Raw genomic sequence first — 22,096 nt, forward strand, 5'->3', positions numbered from 1 at the left:
AGTATATGCATACTGGCTCAGGAAGCAACCATCTTTGAAAAGAATGGAAGCAAACTTGGCCTAACTTTGAACGATCATCAAGCGACTATTTAGATAGAGACAGCTGATTGCCTTAAACTGCATTTACAGATAAAAAGACACTCAGAAAAGCAAACAAATAAATTCAATCCGTTTGAGCTCAATTAAAGTGCTCCAGCTGTATTTGACTTGTCCTACTCACTTAATGAACTGTTAACAGCTTATGGACGAGCTTCAATAAGTTCTTTAACGAATTCGTTGTTATAAATTGAAGGACCCGATCCTTGGCGAAGTTTGTAATCATTTGCCTATGACAATTAACTTTAAAGCCTAATAACGAAGCAGCTTAGGTTCCGCAATTCCAATCAGGAATTACTGTGATCCTGAAATTAAAACAAATCAAACAATATATCGAGACTTCGAACCCGATGAACTGGTGAACTTCGTACCTCCATGATACACTGGGTTTGTGTTAGTCCAATAATATGCGTATTGCGGTTTGAGGGTTACTCATACATAAAAGAGGTTTTAAAGTTTTTAAATCTGGAAAGTGGTACGCTTTCCCCCCACGGGGTGGAGTTGACATTTCCTGTACATTTAAACTAATCAGGATTTAGAAGATGGTGTTGTATCCAACTCGAACCAAATCATAGAGGAAACTAGCATCCAGCGATGACGGTCATTGCATGAATCAAAAGATATGAAAATTATCAAAATGCCATTTGATCAGCGGGCCGAGAGTTTCTGGAGCCATTTTTAACTCTTGCTTTCATGTAATCGAGGTGTAAATTTCTCATTTTGCTAATCATTATCCTCACCATTATTATTGCTATTATTATCATTATTGCTATTATTGTGATTATTATGTAGTGTTATCAGTCGCTTTCCTTCTATCACAAGGGTAGCTTGATCTTGGAAAACCAGATTTGAACTTAGTAAAGCTGGTCGTAATTAGAATGTTTCGCTTGTCGAAATGTGGGACAGAAACAAAAAAAAAATAGCTTTCTACCGTGGGAAACGAAACATCCAGTGGAAATTCATTTAAAACGGGTATATACGTGCCTAATAAACAAGCTTTCGAGATTAAGCCACTTCAGGTATATTTGAAAAATGTCTTTGCAAAAAGGAGAAAACCGAGGAAAGAAACAAATGTCTCCAACATTTTAAATTGTAAATTTCATTATGACACAACCAAAATCTTCTGACATCCTTTCTCCAGGTGATAAAGTAAGGAGTTGTTTTTGTTTCAAACTGTCCTTGATCAAATATCGAAAAAATGTTCTTATCAAACCAGCTGGAGGTTGAACTCAGGATAGCAATAAAAAATTTACAATTGGTTCTGACATTGTCAATCTGCAATTAAGTCTTAGCTGGGGTGCTACTTAAGAAGGCAAATAAGATAAAACCAACAAATATTGCGTATAAAAAACGATAGTTTTAGAGCCAACTACTCTAAACCTGTCTCCGGTCGATCCCTAATTGTATTTGTTTTAAACTGTCTTTAATCAAATATCAAAAAGTTTACTTATCAAATCAGCCGGAACAAACACAAAGAGATTTTTCGTTCGTTAACATGCACAGCATTATCCCCTGTTGTCATCTGTGTGTTGGATCATAGATTACGTTTTGGTAAACTTTAGCATAGACTCTAACTCCAATTCCACAGAACAAGCTGAGAGGTGTTAACCCGTTAAACAATGACTAATATCGAGTTTCTCCTTACTGCATCAATGCTAAATCAAACGTTATGACCATGAGAACAAAGGAAATGATCGTCAACTTAAGGAGCTCTTGATTATCCGGCAAATTCTCCTCGTTATAATCATGAGGAAAGTATAGAGAACGGTATGGAGTATATGCATACTGGCTCAGGAAGCAACCATCTTTGAAAAGAATGGCAGCAAACTTGGCCTAACTTTGAACGGTCATCAAGCGACTTTTTAGATAGAGACAGCTGATTGCCTTAAACTGCATTTACAGATAAAAAGACACTCAGAAAAGCAAACAAATAAATTCAATCCGTTTGAGCTCGATTAAAGTGCTCCAGCTGTATTTGACTTGTCCTACTCACTTAATGAACTGTTAACAGCTTATGGACGATCTTCAATTAAAAGCTAAGTGGCTTTGCAAAGTATAAAAGAGGCCCAAGGAGATTCAGCCACACAGCAGAAATCTGCTAAAGAAGAGGATTTTACGACGAAGAGTGCAGAGGTAAGTTTTGAATGGCTTTATACGATTTTGAATTGCCAAAGTGAGTGTCTTAGATGGACCTTTCTTATTCAAGTAAAATGGCTTGCATTGAACCTTAAAACCCTTGAGGTCGATTTCATTACCCACATCATTTATTTGCTTCTTAACGATATTTAAAAAAAAAAATTGTATGGCATTACATATTATAAGAGGCGAGGAGACCCAAGAAGCCATCGGGCTTATGGGAGACGTCACCTCACTTAAAACAATATATTGAAAAAAGAATAAGTGCACAGAATGCGCGAATTGGCCAATTCCAAGGTAAGAAGAATTGACGAACAAGTGACTGACTGAGTTCCAACTTTTAGGACTTTGAGAATAGAAAATTGCTTGAGACTATTCGACGTAAATGTCTTCGATACCATAGTAATGAATTTTACAATTGCTTGCGAAACACCTTCGCTTTACGTCGGAAATATCGAGCTGTTGTATGTAAGGAAGTTGAATTTATACATCATTTGTACTCTGCAGGCCGCTAACATATGTTTCAATTAATTTCAGGAGACCTAAGACAGCAAAATGGCAATTAAGAAGATATTGTGCTTCATCTTGGTTGTGCTTGCCTTGACATGTCCGGATGAGATCACTGGAGGTATTTATCAATGCAGTTTAAATTACATTTCCTTTTTTGAAAACTAACAATCTCTTCTCATTCAGAACTTTTATTTCCCAGACGCAAATTTCCAACGATTCGTTCCACTGTATCCTTGAAATCAAATTTATTCAGATCACTTGTACTTTTGAATCAAATGTAAATTTAGTAAAAGCGTGAAATGAATTTAAGTCATGAACTGCTTTGAAAGAGAACTATCCTTAGAGATTCCATTTGGTCTTTGGTGAAGTCTTTTTTGCCAACCAACTAGTCGAAGAAAAAATAAACGAAATTGTCTGCTATTCGATTTTTTAAAAAGGCCAAAATAGTAGAATCACTGCTTTCTTTAAATAGAAAAAACTGAAAAAATATATTAACAATGGCAGATACTTAAGATTTCACTCATGTAGATGACCAAGACAAAAGATTTATCTATTAATCCTTAATACTTATTTATTATTTAGTACTCTCTAGCTTTGATTGTTCCTCCTCAGATAATTCTATAAAAGCAAATGGATCTCCCGTGTGTTTTGGTGCGAGAGATACACAACCGGGAAAGTTTAAAGTTCCCTTGGATGGCAAAATGGGAGGCGTGAGGCTGGTCCACCTGTACGGCTACGTGTCTTGTCGCACGGTAGACCCCAAAAATTGGTCACCTTGGGGCTGTGGTTATGGAGCGCAACAGGAGATCAACGCTGTCATAACCAATGCCAAAAATCAACAACTTTTGCCCCCTTCGCAGTTCCTGAGCGCCGTCTACCCAAAAGGAAAATGGCACAAAATTCCAGGTTACAACTCCATGAGCCCTGTCATTGAGCTAAAAGTGTTTAAGGATCCCCTTAATGTGAGTGCTGGCCAGGAGCTACGACTGTGGTACGCTGAAGATTTGACCAACTGGACCGAGGGTGACAACGGGGGAAGAACCTGTGCTGATGTTTTCATCCTGTACGTCTGAGATGGAATATTCCAGTTTTAGAAGATTTGCTTAGAAGAAGAACCTGTAATAAGGTTAAGAAGAAATAAACCGAGGGTTTTAAAGGGAAAGCTGCTCTGTTTCTTTGAAGTTTATAACACATGCACAGCTTTGTTACACTCTTCCTCCTCTCTAAAAACATATCTCGACACATTTGAAGTCCCTCGCCGCATGTTTTCCTCAACGCCTCGAAGTATCGTGATAATCTCACTTAGCAGAACAGCGTACACTTTACTGTGAACTTTTAACGGGCAAATGAAACACACAAACTCCATAAAGGCCTACGAACACTTCAAATAAATGACACAAACTAAGGGAACGATAAAAAAAATGGAGAAGAAACAATGGGAAAGAAAAATGGAAAAGAAAAAAGGGCAAAAGAAAAACAAGCTGTAAAATCTGCCTATTTATTTTTTTTAAAACTTTCACACTTTGAGCAAAGCGTCGCAGTTATATAATAATTCTCAATTTTAAAGTAGTTGTAATTGTTATAGCAATACAGAATTTCGTAAGTTGTTGAGTGTACTTATAAAAAGCGCAGTTTCAAGCAAATCTTCGGATTACTTCTGTTTTAAAAAATACTCTAATCCATGCCAAGATTACTCCCTACAAAGTCAAGGCAGTCAGTAATTAAATGAAACAGGAAACTAGTCTTAAGACATGCACTTGTTCCTTGACGCAAGTCAGGTCTTGGGTGGATTTTGAATGCTGCCAATCTTCACTCGTTCTCTTTCGTGTTTAGATTATCACGTTTTGACGAACATGAAGGAATTTTGATCGCCTTTTCATTCGAACCTTGCATTGTGACGGACAATATCGTGCGATTTTAAACACAAGCGTCCGAGTTTAGACACTTGCGTCCAGTTTTAAACAGAAGCGTCCTATTTTGGACACTAATCTGATTTCAGACACCAATGTCTAATTTTGGACACTTTTTTCCTATTTTGGACACTGTTGTCCAATAGTTGACAGTATTAGGCCTAGTTCAAACGTCGATCTTTACATGTACCGAACCTAATTGCAATTTGGGTCGACTCGAATAATTAAGAGCGGCAGTTGATTTAAACGTCGATCCGAATTTAGTCGATCCTAATTGCAAAACTGAACATAACTCCATTGTAGTCAGCGGTTAATGCCTACCAATGGGTATACAGGTATATTTTGTGGATTTAAAACAAGAGGAGCACGAGCCTTCCTCCTTTGCCGCCATATTGTTTGAATGGTTCGAAGGCTTTCGCGCATGGCACGTAAGCGAACTTTCTTGAATTGTGGGTAAAACATAATTATTTTAACGTATGTATAATGTATGCATTAAGTTCGGTACATGTAAAGTACGACGTATGAATCAATGTCGATCTTTTACCGTTCTATCCGACTAGCCGAGTCGGATAGAACGGCACTGTCGATCCGAATACAAATCTGCCGATCCTAATTGATTCAAACGTCGATCTTTACATGTACTTAATAGAAACGTTAGGTTCGGTACATGTAAAGATCGACGTTTGAACTAGGCCTTACTTGCTTTTGGACACTATTGTCCAAATTTTGGACTCTATTATCCAGTTTCGGACAGTATTTTCTGATTCAGGGCGGTATTATCCGGTTTTTGGAAGCTATTTCCCTGCAGGTTCGTGCGATTCAATGCGATTTTTGAAAGAGAAAAATTAATTTCCTTTTTTTTGCCTGTTACTTCTTCATCACTCTCTGAAACCAAACGTGTTTTACTGACAAGGAAAAGCTGTACGTAAGTTCGTTTAATGGATTTTCATCTCTTAAAGACAATAAGCCCTAAAATACGCTTGGACATCAATGATAATGAATTAAATGAGTTCAGTAACGAATTCGTTGTTATAAATTGAAGGACCCGATCCCCGGCAAAGCTTGCAATCATTTTCCTATGACAATTACCTGTAAAGCCTAATAACGAAGCAGCTTAGGTTCCGTAATTTCAATCAGGAATCACTGTCATCCTTCATAAAAAATTCAACAACAATATATCGAGACTACGAAACCGATGAACTGGTGAACTTTGACAAAATCGTAGCCCCATGATACACCACGTGTGTGTTAGCCCTTCAACCACTTACGAGTGACAGATCGTGACAAGCATCCAATTTGTCTCTACATTATCATGATCACTCCTGAAAGAAACACGAAGGTCATAAAAATAAAAGAAATGAACACCAACTAAAAGAAGCTCTTAGTTTTCAGTCTCCTGGTAAGCACCTCAGAAAATGTATAGGGAACAATTTGAAGAACATGCGTATCGATGTTTGGATGTAAAGGGTTACTCATATATTAAAGAGGTTTTAAAGTTTTTAAATTTTAGTTTCAAATATTAGGATGCCGGCAGAAAATTGTAAATTGCTTGAGATTTGTTCGACAAAATGCGTTCAATAATTATTGGCTGTTATGGTACCATAGTAGTGAATTTTACGATTGCTTTGCCCAGCAAATTTTTGTAAAATCGTTTTTTATCTTGGTTGTGCTTGGTTTTTAGATTGGCATTACAAACCAGTTTCTAATCGCTCTCGAAAAACTTGAAGCGGAATCACTTCTTTGTTTATCAGTAAACACACAGAAAATTTTCTTGCAACTATTTTCTTTCGATTTGGTGTTTATCGCTGTTGTTATCACTTTCAACATGTTTGAATATGTGTTTGGTGTCATCTGTTTGTTTAACAACATAAATGACTTCACACAGCCTTTCTTCTGAGACGAATAACTGAGCCTTGTATCTGAGTTGAAGCATGATCAGCCCTGTGCACGAGACAACATAATTATACAATCAAGTTTTATCGGTGAAATGTTAACAAAGCTGGTGACTTAATACTTTTAGGGGCCTTAAACAAACCACGACGGCGACGGTAGCGATGATGATGATACTGGAAGCGACCTTTTTTGAAGTTGAGTGTATGTGTTCCTCCAGGATAGGTTTTCATCTATGTTCAGTCCGAGAGCTTTGCTATGATCTGTTTGGTTTATTTTGACGCCCTCTACATTAACATCTATTGTCTTGTCATTTAAAGACTGCATTTTTTGACGCGAGCTAATGACCATAAACTCAGTTTTTGCCACATTGAGGCGAGAACGAGCGAGAACGTGGCCAAAAAAAACAAACAAACAAACAAGAACTAATGGGCAGAAAAGTAGCGAAACACGTGCATTCTGAAACTCTGTTCATTCCGTCCTTTGCAAAACAACTTAGAACATTGCACCCATAGACTCATGACTTGTGGTGCCGTGAGAGATGAGAAACACATCTAGCTATTCGCGAACTTCGAAATAAAAATATAAATATATTTTTTAATCGCCATCTTCCTCGGCGTTGCTTTCATAGCTGCCTAAGGTCTACTATTGAGCGCTACGTTATTGACATGGTTCATAATCATTATGATATTTCATTCGCTTCAGAGGTAATATTCATAAAAATTCGATAGTATGGTGTGGCGAGGGGACCTCCAAAAAACTTATAGGGGGAAGGCCACCTTGGTTTTCAATATGTTGGTAAATTAAGTTACAGAAGTGTGGCTTTGCCAATTCAAACTAATTTCATTTGAAAACAATTCAGTCATCTTTTCCTTTTAATGAAGATAAGCTAGTCGAACCAGTGATAGGTATTGGCAAATAGTTCCGAATTTTAGGACCTTGGTGATTAGTGCAACAGTGACAGTGTGGTCGATAATAATTGGCTATTCGTGTGAATTGACTATACTTGAAGGAATCAAACTGAGAAACATCGGAGGCAATAGTTGGTTATGAAACAAGAATTTGCATGTGACATTGACTGTAACCCTTTGTTATATTTTTCAAAAAGCCTGAGGCTGCAGTTAATTTCTTTCTCTTCTCTTACCAAGTGTCTTTGGACCTAAATTTTATGTGGTCGGGGTGTTTCATGCGCAAGTAGACTCCGTCATGCCTTCGGACCCTTGTCATTATTTTACTATTTTCACTGCCATATTTTACACACAGCCATTGTTTTTGTGTTTGGCCTCATTATACACTTAGAAAGCAGTCGGTGAACAACGCCAGCGTAAACTCATTTAGCTGTGATTTTGTTGAAAATAACGGTTAGCTTGAAATTCCTATGTATGTTTGGATCATTTTCCAATGAATTTAAGACAAACTGAGCCATAAAGTCGGAAGTATTTGTAAAAAATAGTTTGGCTCCTTAAAAAAAAAAAATAAAATCAATGAAATAAAAAGATGGCAAAACTCGATTTAGCTTAGGATGCGTGCTCGTTTATAGCACCGTGTGGTATCATAGATGCAAATGTGATCACTGAAGAATGTTTTTAAAGGCGAGTCAAAACATGAGACGCACATGGTCTGAATTCAGTTATTCCTCTTTGCAGCTCTTCACACGATCCATTGAAAAGATATGGCCCAGTCTGGCTCGGAAATTTCATGAAAGTTTCCTACAGAAGTAGAGATGTTCAGAATCGTTCGCTTTGGTGGCACACGGAAGGGCATTAACTTTGCTGTCTCCTTGGAGGGAAAAAACGGTTATGAAAATATTTTCTTGTTTTGACAATCAAAATATTGTTTGTGCTGCGTAAATAATCACAAGTTCTAGAATGAAAGGATTTATTCTCCATCAGATTAGTTTTTAATGCGTTATTATGGAAATCCTTCTTTTATTACTTTTATTCTCGTTCAAAGGGACTATTTTAAGAAAACACCAGTTGATTAATTGTAACTCACACAGATGCCCGACACTCATTTATCTATTTTAATTAGCAGCTCTCAGTTTCCGAGTGAAAACTGATCTGTTCGGTTTTTTCCTCTACACAAAGTCTGCGAAAATATGAATTGTATATCGGAAAGTCGTCTACGTGCTTAACCGAGCGCCTGTTTAGGGAATGAGTAGTTTGTAAGGGTAGTTAATTTTACTTTGAAGGAAAGATTGATTACCTATCGAAACCTTGTGTCTAAAAATTGAAAGGTCTCTGCACAATGGCAGTCACAAGGAAATTATCTTGTAAATATATAACTACCAAAGTATAACTGCGTACTTGACCAATCTAGGAAACAGTTATTCAGTTAAAACTGCGGATAGAATCAAACCTCAAAGCCTCTGATACATCTGCTTTAATTTTATATTTTTGTTTTTGGCTGAATGAACTGATACTAGTAACGGCTTGGATTAATTGTGATGTCGATTTGCATTAAGGATAAAACCAGATGAATTATTGAAGTGGCAAGATTATGTCCTAAAGGCTTAAGTCTCTTCATTTGATTTAATAAGCTGCGAGAATCCTTTTCACTGCAACCTTAGTTTTAAGAAGTCTGTACGAATCATTGATTTGTTTCTGATCAATATTTTTTCAAACTTATCGTAGGTAAAATTTAAACGCCGAACTCGGCTGTGTACTGTATCACTATTCTTTCGCGTGCTACTCGGCAAATAAAACCTCAAATATATATTCTTGAGATTTTGTCGCACACTCTAGCTTCAAAAGCCAACCAGGTCCAATATCTGTGTATAACATGACGCACGTCAAACTTAATAGCTAACCAGATCAAATTTAAAATTGCTCAATTTTAACACGGCCAAACCAATAATTGCGTTTTTTTACTTCGATGTGAATAAACTCTATAAATAGAATGGCCACCATCCACTAAAAAATACTCAAAAACATAGGGCCCACCTATTACCACTAAAAATCCCGGTTTTCAACTACCCCGTTCATTATGCCTTTGTAGTACTCATGTTGCTCTGTAACTTTCTGGTTACGTAACAGTACCGAAATTTCGGTACTTTGTCAAAGTGAGAAAATCCTGTGTTCTTGTTAACTCGATGTGAATTTTTCCAGGAGTCCTAAAACTTAGAAACAGTCACTACATGCGATTTTTTCATCCTTTTTTCATCCTTCCATTTTTGTGCCACTAGCACCAAACTGACTCAATTTTTTAAATTGATTTTAAAATATTTATTTTTTAAATTTCAGTTCGAGAAAAGTCGTCTACGAAATGTGGTTGATTTTTAATTAATTTAATATTGAGTATTGTTCGAGCCAAAGTTTCTTTTACTGTCTTTGTTTTGTTTATAAATTATCCATTAAGACTTCTCAGCCTAGCGTGGTAGCTGCCAGATATACTTAAAGTCAAGTTTTCACGCGATGTACATATTTTCAAGTGACACGTTAGAAACCTTTTGTTGGGTAAATACACTACACAGGCGACAGGGCGGAACTAGTTCAAAGAAGTATTTATAAATAACGCTGACGATATAGAGGGAAACATTTTTCTAAGAACTTGAACGGATCCTGAAACTGATATCCTAGACGGAGATTCGAAGCTTCTTCAAGCAAAAGAGCTTAAAGGTACGTTTGTTTACAGGTTTTCAGCAATTTAGAGTAGCAAAGAACTTTTTTTTCCTCGCTTGCAATTCGTTGGAAATGAAAAAAGTCAGTTCAATTTAGCGATACGATTGCAAAGTGGACAATATATGAGAAAAGTCAAGTCGAGTCGTTTCAGCTCTGCGTGTTTGAGGCTCTCACAAAACAATTGTACAGCGCCATTAGATTGTATTTTCTATCACTAATGCTTTGCATTGAAACAAGGAGTAAGACACCGAAACATTTCTTTCACCTGCCGTCTTGACGGAAAAGAGATTGTAGGTTAAATGTTTTAAAAGATTTATCGATTAAACAGCAAAATTGCTTCTCTGAACGGCGCGCATTCAACCGATACGACAGCGTTTCACCGGCTGTAATGACTAAGAGATTCATTTACCGAACTCTGCTGTACATTTGAGAGTTTTCCGAAACAAAAAGCTCTTCGAACTTCTTTTTTTAAGCTATTTCTCCAAGTCTGAGTAGTTCAAATGGCCGATAAAATCTCAATGAAGGGCATTTTATACCTGATGGGCGAATGCTATGAAAGCTCTGATAATTAAAATCCAAAGATGGTGATTTTTTTTACCAGAACAGTCACGTCCTTTTTGTCTTCAGAATAAGTCCTTCGTTTTTTCAACGCATTCGTCAATTGAGGAGCTTTAGAAAACTTGTTTTCCAAATTCAAATCCTCGTGAAGCTAAGAGCGAAGGAGGATCCATGTTTTAACGTCCAAGCGGAAAAAAACCCCAAAAATCCGACACGAATGAAACGAACATCGCTTCGTAATTTATTGCTGAGCGATAATTGCTATTCCACAAGGAATAGCACTTTAGGCGACGTGTGTTACTTGGAATGATCCAACACTTTTTTGTTTCTTTTTATTATGCCACCATAAAAAAAAGTGGACACAAAAAAACGTGGGGCTTATAAAGTAAAGGCCTCCTTCCCTTAAGAGTAGTCATAACCGATGACAAAAATCGAAATCTTTTGCTCCCTAAGGAGTTCCTGAGCTCTTACCACGCAGCAGGAAAATGGCACAAAATTCCAGCTTACAACTCCATGAGCCCTATCCTTGAGCTAAGTGTTTAAAGATCCCATTGATGTGAGTGCTGGCCAAGAGCTACGACTGTGGTACGTGACAACTGGGGAAGAACCTGCGCTGACGTTTTTATCCTGTACGTTTGAGATGTAGTATTCCAGTTTTAGAAGATTTGCTTAGAAGAAGAACCTGTAATAAGGTTACAAAAAAATAAACTGAGAGTTTTAAAGGGAAAGCTGTTCTGTTTCTTTGAAGTTTATAACACATGCACAGCTTTGTTACACTCTTCCTCCTCTCTAAAAACATATCTCGACAGATTTGAAGTCCCTTGCCGCTTGTTTTCCTCAACGCCTCGAAGTGTCGTGATAACATCACTAAGCAGAACAGCGTACACTTACTGTAAACCTTAAACGGTCAAATGAAACACACAAACTCCATAAAGGCCTACGAACGCCTCAAAGAAATGACAAAATAAACTAAGAGAACTACCAAAACAAATGGAAAAGAAAAAATGGGAAAGAAAAATGGACAAGAAAAAATGGAAAAGAAAAAATGGAAAAGAGAAAATGGAAAAGAAAAGAGGGCATAGAAAAAACAAGCTGTAAAATCTGCATATTTATTTTTTTTGGAAACTTTCACATTCTGAGCAAAGCGTCGTAGTTATATAATAATTCCCAATTTTAAAGTAGTTTTAATTGTTATAGCAATACAGAATTTCGTAAGTTGTTGAGTGTACTTGTAAAAAGCGCAGTTTCAAGCAAATCTTCGGATTACTGTTGTTTTAAGAAATACTCCAATCCATGCCAAGATTACTACCTACAAAGTCAAGGCGGTCAGTAATTAAATGAAACAGGAAACTAGTCTTTGAGTATGCACTTGTTCCTTGACGCAAGTCAGGTTTTGGATGAACTTTTAATGCTGCCAATCTTCACTCGCTCTCTTTCGTGTTTAGATTACCATGTTTTGACGAACATGAAGGAATTTTGTTCGCCTTTTTATTCAAACCTTGTGACGAACATACATGTAACGTGTCTGTTCACCGCTAGATTCAACACTTAAAAAAACAGTTAAGAAACAAGTGAACAAAACAACTGAGACTTTATAAAAAACAAACAAAGAAACAACGTAAAGCAAAAGGAAAGAAGGACTAACCCAAATGACACCTTAAAAACAAAGTGAAACCTTTCAAAGCACCAAGGTTTAATGTCAGCTAGGGGAATTTTTCAACAATGATCAAATCAACGAGGTTATCATCAAATTTTGATTCACTTTCTAAGAGTTACAAAATGCTTTCTTTACACCTGACAACGAAAAACCAGAAGAGCTTTTTAAAGCAAAACCATCTACCGCTTAAGTTTACATAAATACAGAAAAAAGGAAAGAATAAATGAACGAAAGAGGGGAAAGAAAAAAAGATAGTTGCCGATAAAGAAGATGATGATTACCGAGAACAAAAGACACAGCCACTAATAAAAACAAAAATTAAAATAAATTTAAAAAATACAGAGGGCACCGTGACTTGACGCAAAACACGCAGAGAACCAGGAAATAAAAGGATCACTGAACACATGCTACATAAGTCTTTAAATACAAAACTGGTTAAAGGTAAATTCTCAATGCGATTGGCAGCGGTTGGTGGGAGAATTTAGTGGCCTATGGATACCACAACATTTACATTACTTCACAAAATTGGCATTAATCTTCAAAGCATGGGTTGTTTGGATTGTCCGGACTGCACTGGAAGTAACATGCAAATCTCCTGTCTAACTTGGCCAGAAGTACTTTCGTTTCCCCTTGCAACTTTGTTACTTTTTGGATAAGGTCTTCATAGCTAATAGTCGTATTCTCAACCTCTGCAAAAGCGAAAGGAACACGTGTGTTACGAGGAAATTTTCTTACAAGGGGATCAGTTCTACCGTGGTACTAAAAAAAACCGAGCTGTGAATTCCAAATTCTTTGTCACCTTAGCTCGATGTGTCCTAAGAGCTGATAGAATTAATTGAAAGCACATAGTAATTGGAATCCGTAGTTTGTGTCATATCATATAACGTTAGAGGGTGGGGTCGGCACTCAAGCCAAGTGATCCACCAAGCCGGCGCTTATCTGACTACCCCCTCCCCCCCCCCCAGCATTTCACCAGGCCTTCCAATTCGACAATTTGCCGGTACCAGTTATACTCCTCGGTGGAGAGGACCTGTGAGGGTAACGTTTTTGCCCAAGAACAGAACACATTGACCCAGCCAGGCCCAGCGCACTGATCATTGGGCCACTTAGTTTGCCTTTCATACAATATGATGCACTTTTTTTTAACACCTTAATGGGTGGAAATGAGACTGTCGTTGCAGTGCCTGGGGTGTTCTTGTTAAGTTATTTACACTGGAAAGTGTCTGAAGAAAAACTCAAATAGACGCATCTGAAGGGCCCAAACTTACTTATAATCCTCGTCATTTTTTTCTGCAGACTTTTTATTAATTTAATTGCCTGTTCCTTCATGTCGACAACTTTTTTGGAGGCACTCTTCACTGCTTCATCCTTATCTTCAATGCTTTCCTTCGCTTGGTTAAACGAGTCCATCAGTTCATCTGCTTCCTGAAGAAAAAAAATGCTTGTTTTTTCATCGCACAGCTTCACCACCAGGACCGAGAATCATCCCTAGATCACTGAAATTGGAAGGGCTTTGATACATCTCTCCTCACTATTACATTACAGCGGCCTCTTTCTCGAAAGTCCCGATAACTTGACGGCCGAAACCATATTTTAAAATTTAAACAATAGAGGAGTAGTTTCTGGCACCCTAACCAGTCTCTTGTTTCTTTAGCTGATAATTCATTTGTATCGTTTTCAAACTTTTTAAACTTCCATCTTGAAGGAAAACCGAGGAGCTTCATAGGCCCGTTAAGTTATTGGAACCTTAGAGAAGCGGGCCCAAACCATTAACAATAAAGCCCCTCCGAGGGAGTGGCTTCTAATTTCTCCTCACAGTGTCATCCGTCAGTAACACGGTGCGATCAAGAGAATAAAGGACATGATCATCAAAAAAGAATCTTTTGATCGTTAAACAAATTCTTTTTGTTAGCATTTTAAGAAATGTACGGAGAACAGTTTAGAGAATATGCATACTGATGTTGGGGTGTAAAGAGTTAAAAGAAACGTTTCCATTTACAATGAATACTTCCAAACGCGGAGAAAGTCGCAATGCCTGGTACGTGGGGAGGGGGGAAGGATTCGCATTTTTAACCCACCTTCGGGTTTGAAAAAGTGGACTCGCCCCCTCTTCTATTAAAAAATGCATGCCTATATCCCTGCCACAAACCTTTTCAGCTGTCACTGATTCCCCATGTGCGTCATTGGCCTTCTGCTCCGTGATAGCAAGCTGTTGTTGATTCTTGTCGAATTGTTCTGTCACCATAGGTATCATGGCGGCCATGTTGGTCACGTTAGCGCGAGCTGTATCCACGTCTTTCTCTAATTTGTCCAACGCCGCTTGAAGCTGGAAAAAAGCAAGAGAACAAAAACATTTATACATTAATAAAAACAGGTAAAGAGATTAATCAAACTTAAAAAGTTGCTATCTTGATCTAACATCAAATTCTCGTAACCAATTAACAAGGAAATGTGTAGCAGCTAGAGGGGAGAATTAACAATCAGATCTTGGGAGTTTAAGGGTTCAGGAAAGCTCTTCGTTGGTTCTAGACGTTTTTTTTCTCCGGATCAAGACCGGGTTTGACTCCGGTCTTGATCCGGAGTCAAACCCGGTAACCATATGCCCAGAATAAACATTCACAATTTCCGCCACTGGAAGTCTTCTTTCAGTAAATAAATGAACACTATAAACGTTCATCGTACGTCTTTTAGGATAGTTTCAGCCCTTTCAATGTCTTTTTGAGCTGCATCATTGACGCCCTCTGCCGTCGCCTGACTCTCCCCAGCCATCGAGAGGATGTTCGTAATATTACCAATCACTGCAGATACAGACTTTGCCTTCATTCTGAAACAAAAGACAACACATCACGGATTATCGTTTGTAATCAACGTAAATCTTTTCCATCTTTTTTTCATCTCCCTTATTTAGTTGATCAACAAATCGGTAAAATTTTCCATTTTTCCTCGGGATATATTGCCTGGATTTTCCCAATTAAACGATTTTCTTGAACAGGACAATGAAAAGTCTCATCAGAGAAAAAGTAACAGTCAAGCCTCGGGCATGCGCGGGGGATCAATTTCGGCCGCCCCTGCGCAAACTTCCCGCGCAAAATTTCAATGTATACCTAAAGATGCAACTTCCGTCTTGCTAAATAAGGGAAAACTCAAGACTTTTCGAACACAAAGCTAATTCAAGTACCGTTATTCTGTTCATTTACCGCTCTCTTTTGAGCTCTACCAGAAAAATTATGCGCTGGTAAAAGTTACTGGCTGTGTGGTTGTTTGCAACTCATGTGAGAAATAGAGAATACATGGGCGCGCGTAGATATGGAATTTCCCTTTGAGTGTTTAAACTCGATAGCTCACGAGCGAGTGCAGCGAAGGAGTGAGATGTCGAGTTGAACACGAGAAGAGAAATTCCATATCTACAAGCAACCATGTATTATTTTGTTTATCATATAAACACAATAGCCCTTTACTGGGAAGAAAAGCTGACTTCATTGATGAATGAAAATAAATGAATCGACAATCCTCAAATAACAATCGTAAAGTGTGTTGGCGCTGACTCTTAAGATGGAAAATGCGTTAAATCATGATTGCAAAAGCAACAATGGTCGTAATTTTCAATTTACAAAATTCTCATTTATTGACTTTGTCCTTACCAACAGAAGAAACCTTTCAGGTACCCAACTAAAATCGGCTAGTGGCAAATATTCCAGTTGTCGATCAGTTTTCATTGTCAGCCAAAAGAAATGCTAACACCAAAGTCACTGAATGCGCAACTTTTGGTTTATTTTTTTAGTATGTTGATTTTCTTCCCCTTCTAAGAAAGTTTGAACCTCATTGTCTATCAGCGATACGGATTTTTTTAGTGTTTTAGCCGCCATGATTTGAGAAAACTCCGACAAACAACTTGTATTGAGAATCGTAAAAGCTTTGCCGTTAATTCATCAACTTGACCGAGTGGCGCCAAAGGCGAGTGACGTGTCAGCAGCTGATTGGCTATATCAACACACGTGAAAAAATACGATATTTTTTCACGTGTGTTGTTACGGCTTTTCTCAAGGCCGGAAATCCTTCTATAACACCGCAGTTTATTTGATAAAACCTGTTTCTGACAGCTTAAAAAAACACGCTACCTATTCAATAAAACTTGCGCAGACGTTTGACCACTGCGTTGAATGAGACAGACTCCTTCTTCATCGCACTCACGTAACAAATAACGTCTTCCTTGATTCGTCACCGAACTTTGACAAATTTTCCACCTTAGTTTTTCAAAGTCACTTACCTGGCTTTCTCCGCTCTCTCTTTCAGGTCGTTAGCTTTGTCTAATCTTTCTGTGGTTTCCTCTAAGATTTCATCAATACCAGTTAATGAGCTCAAAGCCAACTTTATGTCCTCTGCGAGTTTTTCAATTTCCTCGGGAGTTACTGACAATTTCATTTGTTTCACACCGTCAGCTATTTTGCGTATGATGTCTGTGTCTCCAAACTCCATGTCGAGGAAATCTAAAATGTCCTGGAACATCAAACAGAGTTTCAGCCTTGAACAACTTTCAGTGAGTGTGTCGAACATAATCCGGGATTTCCTTGGTTTACTTTTCAACCTTCTGTGATTGGTCAAGAGAATTCGCACCACCCTCTCAACCAATCAGGTGCGACGGAAACAAACCAATCACGATTTGTTACTTAAGTTTTTCCCGCTCTCCAGGCTGTTTGCGTATGTTTACTAAAAGTTCGCATTACTGTAGTTCCTTACATTTTTTCCTATATTCTAGCGAGCCTTAATGACTCCTCTGTTTTGGTTCGAAGAAACAATCTGAAACAGTCCTAAAATAACGAAAGCTTTGATGTACCTATAAAAGCAGTACCTGAATAAGTTTATCCATGCGGTCACTTGCATTTCGAGCCTGCGCGAGAGCATCCATGGCCCGCATTACTGCTTTGTCAGCGGCTTCTTTTGTCATGTTTACCATTACTTCCGCGTTTCGTACTTCTTCTAATGCTTCGTTCGCTTTGGCTAAGAATAAAAAAATATACGAAAGGATGTTGTTACGCTTAGATTGAAACGCTTTCACGCCCAACAGCGACCGAAGTGTAATTTCTCCTGACAGTACAGATGCGCCATCAAGCAGACGGGTGATAAGGATAAAGGAAGTATCCCCTTGGGGATGTTTTATGACTGAACGCTAAATTTACAAAACTAACATTAAAAGATGTATGGAAGAGGCTGCCTGTTTCAATAAAAGTTCCTTTTTTGCGAGGGCAATTTACGTATTGAAAATGCCAAACCGATCGTCAACTTACAAAAACGAGGGTTCTTTTGTTAATCAAAGTACACACATAAACGACGAATGAACAAAGGAAACTGAAGACTTTTTCACTGACCTTCTCTCATTCTTTGAGCCGCCTCCGCCTCTCTGGCTCTTTCTACTGCTTTCATAGCTAGATCTAAGGATCCATTACAGCCGGGGCCACCGCAAAACGAACAGTTACCCACCCCACATCCACCGCACTTACTGGCGGGGGACCCGCAGACAACCCCATTTAGGATCCCTACTTGTTTTTGCAGTTCTCTTATCTTGTCAAGGATGTCGAACAGAACGCCTGAATTTTCATCGTATCGATCGAGAAAAGAAGGTGGACCTTCTAAAAGCTGCTCTGTTAAATTTCTTTGTTCTTTAGACATATCAAGAATCTTCTGCGACTCGTTCACTCTTGCCTCGGCCTGGCGCGACCGCATTTGATTTTTCAAAATTTCCTCAAAAGCACCTCTTATGTCCGAGCGCAAAATCTTCTCAACATTGGATTTCAGCTGCGTTCCACCTTGGGTAAGATTAGCCAGCCTTTCGCGTAGAATTTGAATCTCGGTTTTGGCGTCCTCTGTTCGCATTTCAGATGATCTCACGTCCTTTTTCATCATGTCTACCTTGTCTTGCACCTCTTGCAGTTGCATGTCAATGGAGTCTAATTCTTTTTCGAGTGCCATCGTATCATTTTCAGTAGTAACTTGGTTTTTAAGTATCATCTCTACTCTTTCTAGTTTGTCTTCCAGTTCCTTAAGATCCTTGTCATAGGCGTTAATACTTCCACTTCCTAAGAAAAAAGTCGTTCAGGTGTAGATGGGTCACATATACTTCCTTCACTATAATTGCTCATTGTGGTAAGGAAAAGAGAGCGCATTGCGTGACAAGACCAAACGGCTGCAATGGAGACTAGCTTATGAAGGGATGCGCCAAAAATGCCACGCATATGAAATACTACCAGAACTTTTGAATTTTGAATAAACGAAACACTTTTTTTCATCTCATAGTACCTACATGTGAGTCAAAATCTCCTTTGAGATTGACGCTGCGCGACCACGTTTAAAACGTACCTGGCTGAGGAGTGAGAGAGACGTTATACGCTCTTGGTACTTCAAGGCTGATGTTGCGTGACAGAGACTCTAGCGTGACCTTCCACTGGTAATAACATTCCCCGCAGACTTCACACTGAGGCATTTTACCGCTGGTGTCCTGGGCACACTGATCACACTTGTCGCCAATCATACCTTGTTTACACTGACATTTCCCAGTGTCGCGGTCACACTGAAGGGACACGGATCCCGCGAGATTACAGTCACAAGCTGCGAGAAAAGGGAAAATTGAGAAAGACAGTTCGAAATAAAGAACACTTTGAACAAAGAGCACAGCATAGTGAGTTAAAAGCCAACGAGTGAAAAACGTAATTCAGAAGAAATGGTTTTTCGATACCAGTTATTATTTATAACCTGGGGGAGTGGGGGTGAAGGATTTTTTTGGGAGGGGGGGAGGGGTCATAGCGTTTTCACGTGGAACGCAAGAGGATTAGTCGTCGCCAGCATAGTATAAAAGGGGGATTATAGGAGACTTACTACCATTTTACTGGAATCCTCCTTTTGAGGATCAGGTTTACTCCCCCCCCCCCCCGGCGAAAATATAATGAAATGTCCGTTACAATGAATGGGAATTTCGACTTTTATTAACAGGACTGACCAAAAGGGACATTTAAATAAAATAGACCCCAGTCTTCAGGGCGTGAAATTGCGCCTAATACAGGCGCCAATGCGACTAAATTTTTCACTTTGGCGACCAAATCCTGAAAGTTAGTCGCCAAATTGGCGACTACAACGTTTCACCATAACCTTACCAAGAGATATGGTGAATTAAAAAGATTTGCAAAGATAAATCGGCGGCAAACTTCCTCATTAAGTTTGTTTCTAAAACGTAGCACGTGCTTCTCGATTGATAAGTAGACGCCATCTTGGATTTAGATGAGCCTGAACGTTGTATATCATCCATCCTAGTGTCCACTTTGTAGCACGTTAAAGATCGTTTCCCTAACTTAATTTTCGAGGGTCTATCTAGAACGCTGACAGCGTAAAGAAAGATTTTGTTTGTCTTTGAAAATGGCGACCAACTTTTTTTGAATTGGCTACCACTTTGAAGAATTTAGGAGCCAAGTGGCTATCAGAAAAAAAAAGTTAATTTCACGCCCTGGTCTTGCGTGTGATAGAGCATCGTTGGTAACCTGGCCATGTACCATGTCTTACTTCCCCTCAGTTGACGGCTCTACCACTCCACATGACTTACGTTTGCAGTCGTTCAGCGGTGTTCCCCAGTAACCATTTTCACATGCGCAACAGCGGGGTCCTCCATATCCAGGCTTACAATTACACTGGCCGTCATCCTGTGCAAAAAAATAAGTCTAAGTTATGACGTAGAAAAGCATACAGGAAAAAAAGGCTAGTAAACTACACTGAAAATGCACCCTCTTGAGTGTTACTTGCTGGTTTACTCACCTGATTGCAAGTGGCCTGAGTCGAGCCCTCTCCACAACAATCGCACTTCTGACAACCCTTACCGCTGCCCAGGTTCCAGAATCCATCGGCGCACTTGTCACACTGAATACCAATGACGTTTGATAAACACTTGCACTGGCCGGTCTCATAATTGCATGTGTCAACAAAACCAGGGGCCGTGCCATTAATATTACATACACATTCTGAAACAAAAGAATGACGTAATTAAATCTGAGGCAAAATTAAACTTACGAACACGAAATGGTGTAGCAGCTCACAGTTCTCATGTCGATTGCTCAAATGGGTGCAATTTATCTACATGCATACATTTTCCGCAAGGCATCAGGACCGAAGTGACTCAACCTGCACAACTTCACTTGGCCAGCGTGATACAAAGCTCTTGCATGAAACTGAAGCGCATAGATAACCGCATGAGATCAAGGCCACGTGTGTCAGTCAATCCAAGTTGTCGTTAAAAAGTTGAAACGGTCGGATTATACCCGCAGGATACAATAAAATCCGCGGGACTGAAAAAAGACAGGAATAGTGTGTCTCCTCAGAGAAACGCAATTAAAAATAGAGCCACATCTCAGAGCATAAATACTCGGGAAAGTACCGCTCAATAGCTTTTCTTTGAACAGTTTCACACAAGGGGTTCATCCACAGACTTAAACGGTTATAGTCACCCTATACATCATAATAAACAGTTCTTACTGGTACAATTCCTGGCAATAGCGTCACCATAGAAACCCGATTTACAGCGCTCACAACTGAAGCCTGCGGTATTGTAGAGGCAGGCTGAACATCTGCCAGTTGTTCTGTCACAGGTGCCCCCGTTCGACGGATCAATGTTGTTGTTACAAGAACATGGCTTACAGCGACCGCCTGGAACGAGTGGGTTACCATAGTAACCGTCAGCACATTCTTCACACCTTGTTCCCCTGTAACCAACCTGGAGAACAAATGCAATCGATCCAAAAAGGGTAACAACAGGGGTAACTTTCTAGAGGAACTGTGGTCCTGCATCAGCGGGGATATTACCAGAAATTTTGGTATTATCTACTGAGTTGAAACTGTAAATTGGCCACTGTAAAGAGTTTCCAAAGCTGATGTTTTAAGCGTCAGCATAAATACAGAGTCATCGAACTCACTTAAGCCCTTACGAAGCTCTTGATTGTCAAACCAATTCTCTTTGTCAGTACCGAAAGAAATGTATAGAGAACAGTATGGAGAATATTGATACTGATGTTAGGGTGTAAAGAGTCAAGACCTGCACACAAGGAAGGATGATACCGATGAAAATGGCGGCTCACGCGTTCACTTCATTATTGATGACTGAGGCTCTTCCAAACTACGAGAGACACGCGTGTGACCCACGCGTGTCCAAACCATATGTTAAGGATGGCACTTACTTCACAAGCGTCACAAGCAAAAGAGTCTGGTCCAGTTGAGCGACAAGTGGCACTAAACTGGTTTCCAGTGCCACCGCCAGGGCACTGGCAGCGACGGCAATCTTTTGGTGTCCCTGTAGGAAGACAACGCAGAATAATGAATGAGAAATGTGGCTTGTGTTTATCACTTGCGGTTCAACATGAGTCCACGACATAAAAAATTAAACGAATTTCCACCCATCCGCTTGCACATCGGATCGCCCTAAAATGAACCTTTTCTACCTTAAAAAGATTTTCATGAAACTTTCTCGTACCGGATGACTGCAATTTTCAACAGAATTCTCCCTACTTTGACTGATAAAACTAAACAAATTGGCAAAGGAAGGTGACTTAAACAGTTGCGAAAACGATTTGAGAGTTAAAAGGTAAACGAAGCAAGAAAAATCTGTCCCGCGTGTAACTAGTTCGACTAATATTTGGAAAACTGCATCGGTTGTTATACTCGGAACGATTCAAAGAGAGGGGTACTTA

The 22,096-nt window shown here is 39.0% G+C and overlaps 2 protein-coding genes across 2 annotated transcripts in view; one reads left to right on the forward strand and one right to left on the reverse strand.

Moving 5' to 3' along the window:
• Positions 1–2,163: 2,163 nt before the first annotated feature.
• Positions 2,164–3,904, forward strand: LOC131789855 (uncharacterized). Its single transcript, XM_059107030.2, has 3 exons — positions 2,164–2,229; positions 2,770–2,860; positions 3,355–3,904. The coding sequence occupies exons 2-3, from the start codon at positions 2,788–2,790 to the stop codon at positions 3,813–3,815; spliced, it is 534 nt and encodes a 177-aa protein (XP_058963013.2). The 5' UTR covers positions 2,164–2,229; positions 2,770–2,787; the 3' UTR covers positions 3,816–3,904.
• A 7,904-nt stretch (positions 3,905–11,808) lies between these two features.
• LOC131789805 (laminin subunit beta-1) overlaps positions 11,809–22,096 on the reverse strand; it is a 24,246-nt gene continuing 13,958 nt past the window's right edge. The window contains exons 16-27 of the mRNA XM_059106981.2: positions 21,587–21,699; positions 20,889–21,126; positions 20,175–20,377; positions 19,966–20,062; positions 18,732–18,980; positions 17,744–18,451; positions 17,227–17,375; positions 16,645–16,874; positions 15,060–15,201; positions 14,527–14,703; positions 13,646–13,802; positions 11,809–13,066 (exon numbers count right to left, since the gene is read on the reverse strand). Of these exons, the coding sequence (XP_058962964.2) occupies positions 12,909–13,066; positions 13,646–13,802; positions 14,527–14,703; positions 15,060–15,201; positions 16,645–16,874; positions 17,227–17,375; positions 17,744–18,451; positions 18,732–18,980; positions 19,966–20,062; positions 20,175–20,377; positions 20,889–21,126; positions 21,587–21,699 (2,621 nt within the window). The 3' untranslated portion in view covers positions 11,809–12,908. The remainder of the gene's footprint in view (positions 13,067–13,645; positions 13,803–14,526; positions 14,704–15,059; positions 15,202–16,644; positions 16,875–17,226; positions 17,376–17,743; positions 18,452–18,731; positions 18,981–19,965; positions 20,063–20,174; positions 20,378–20,888; positions 21,127–21,586; positions 21,700–22,096) is intronic.

Source organism: Pocillopora verrucosa, chromosome 11 (genome assembly GCF_036669915.1).
Source record: "Pocillopora verrucosa isolate sample1 chromosome 11, ASM3666991v2, whole genome shotgun sequence".
In the NCBI taxonomy this organism is placed as follows: Eukaryota; Metazoa; Cnidaria; class Anthozoa; order Scleractinia; family Pocilloporidae; genus Pocillopora; species Pocillopora verrucosa.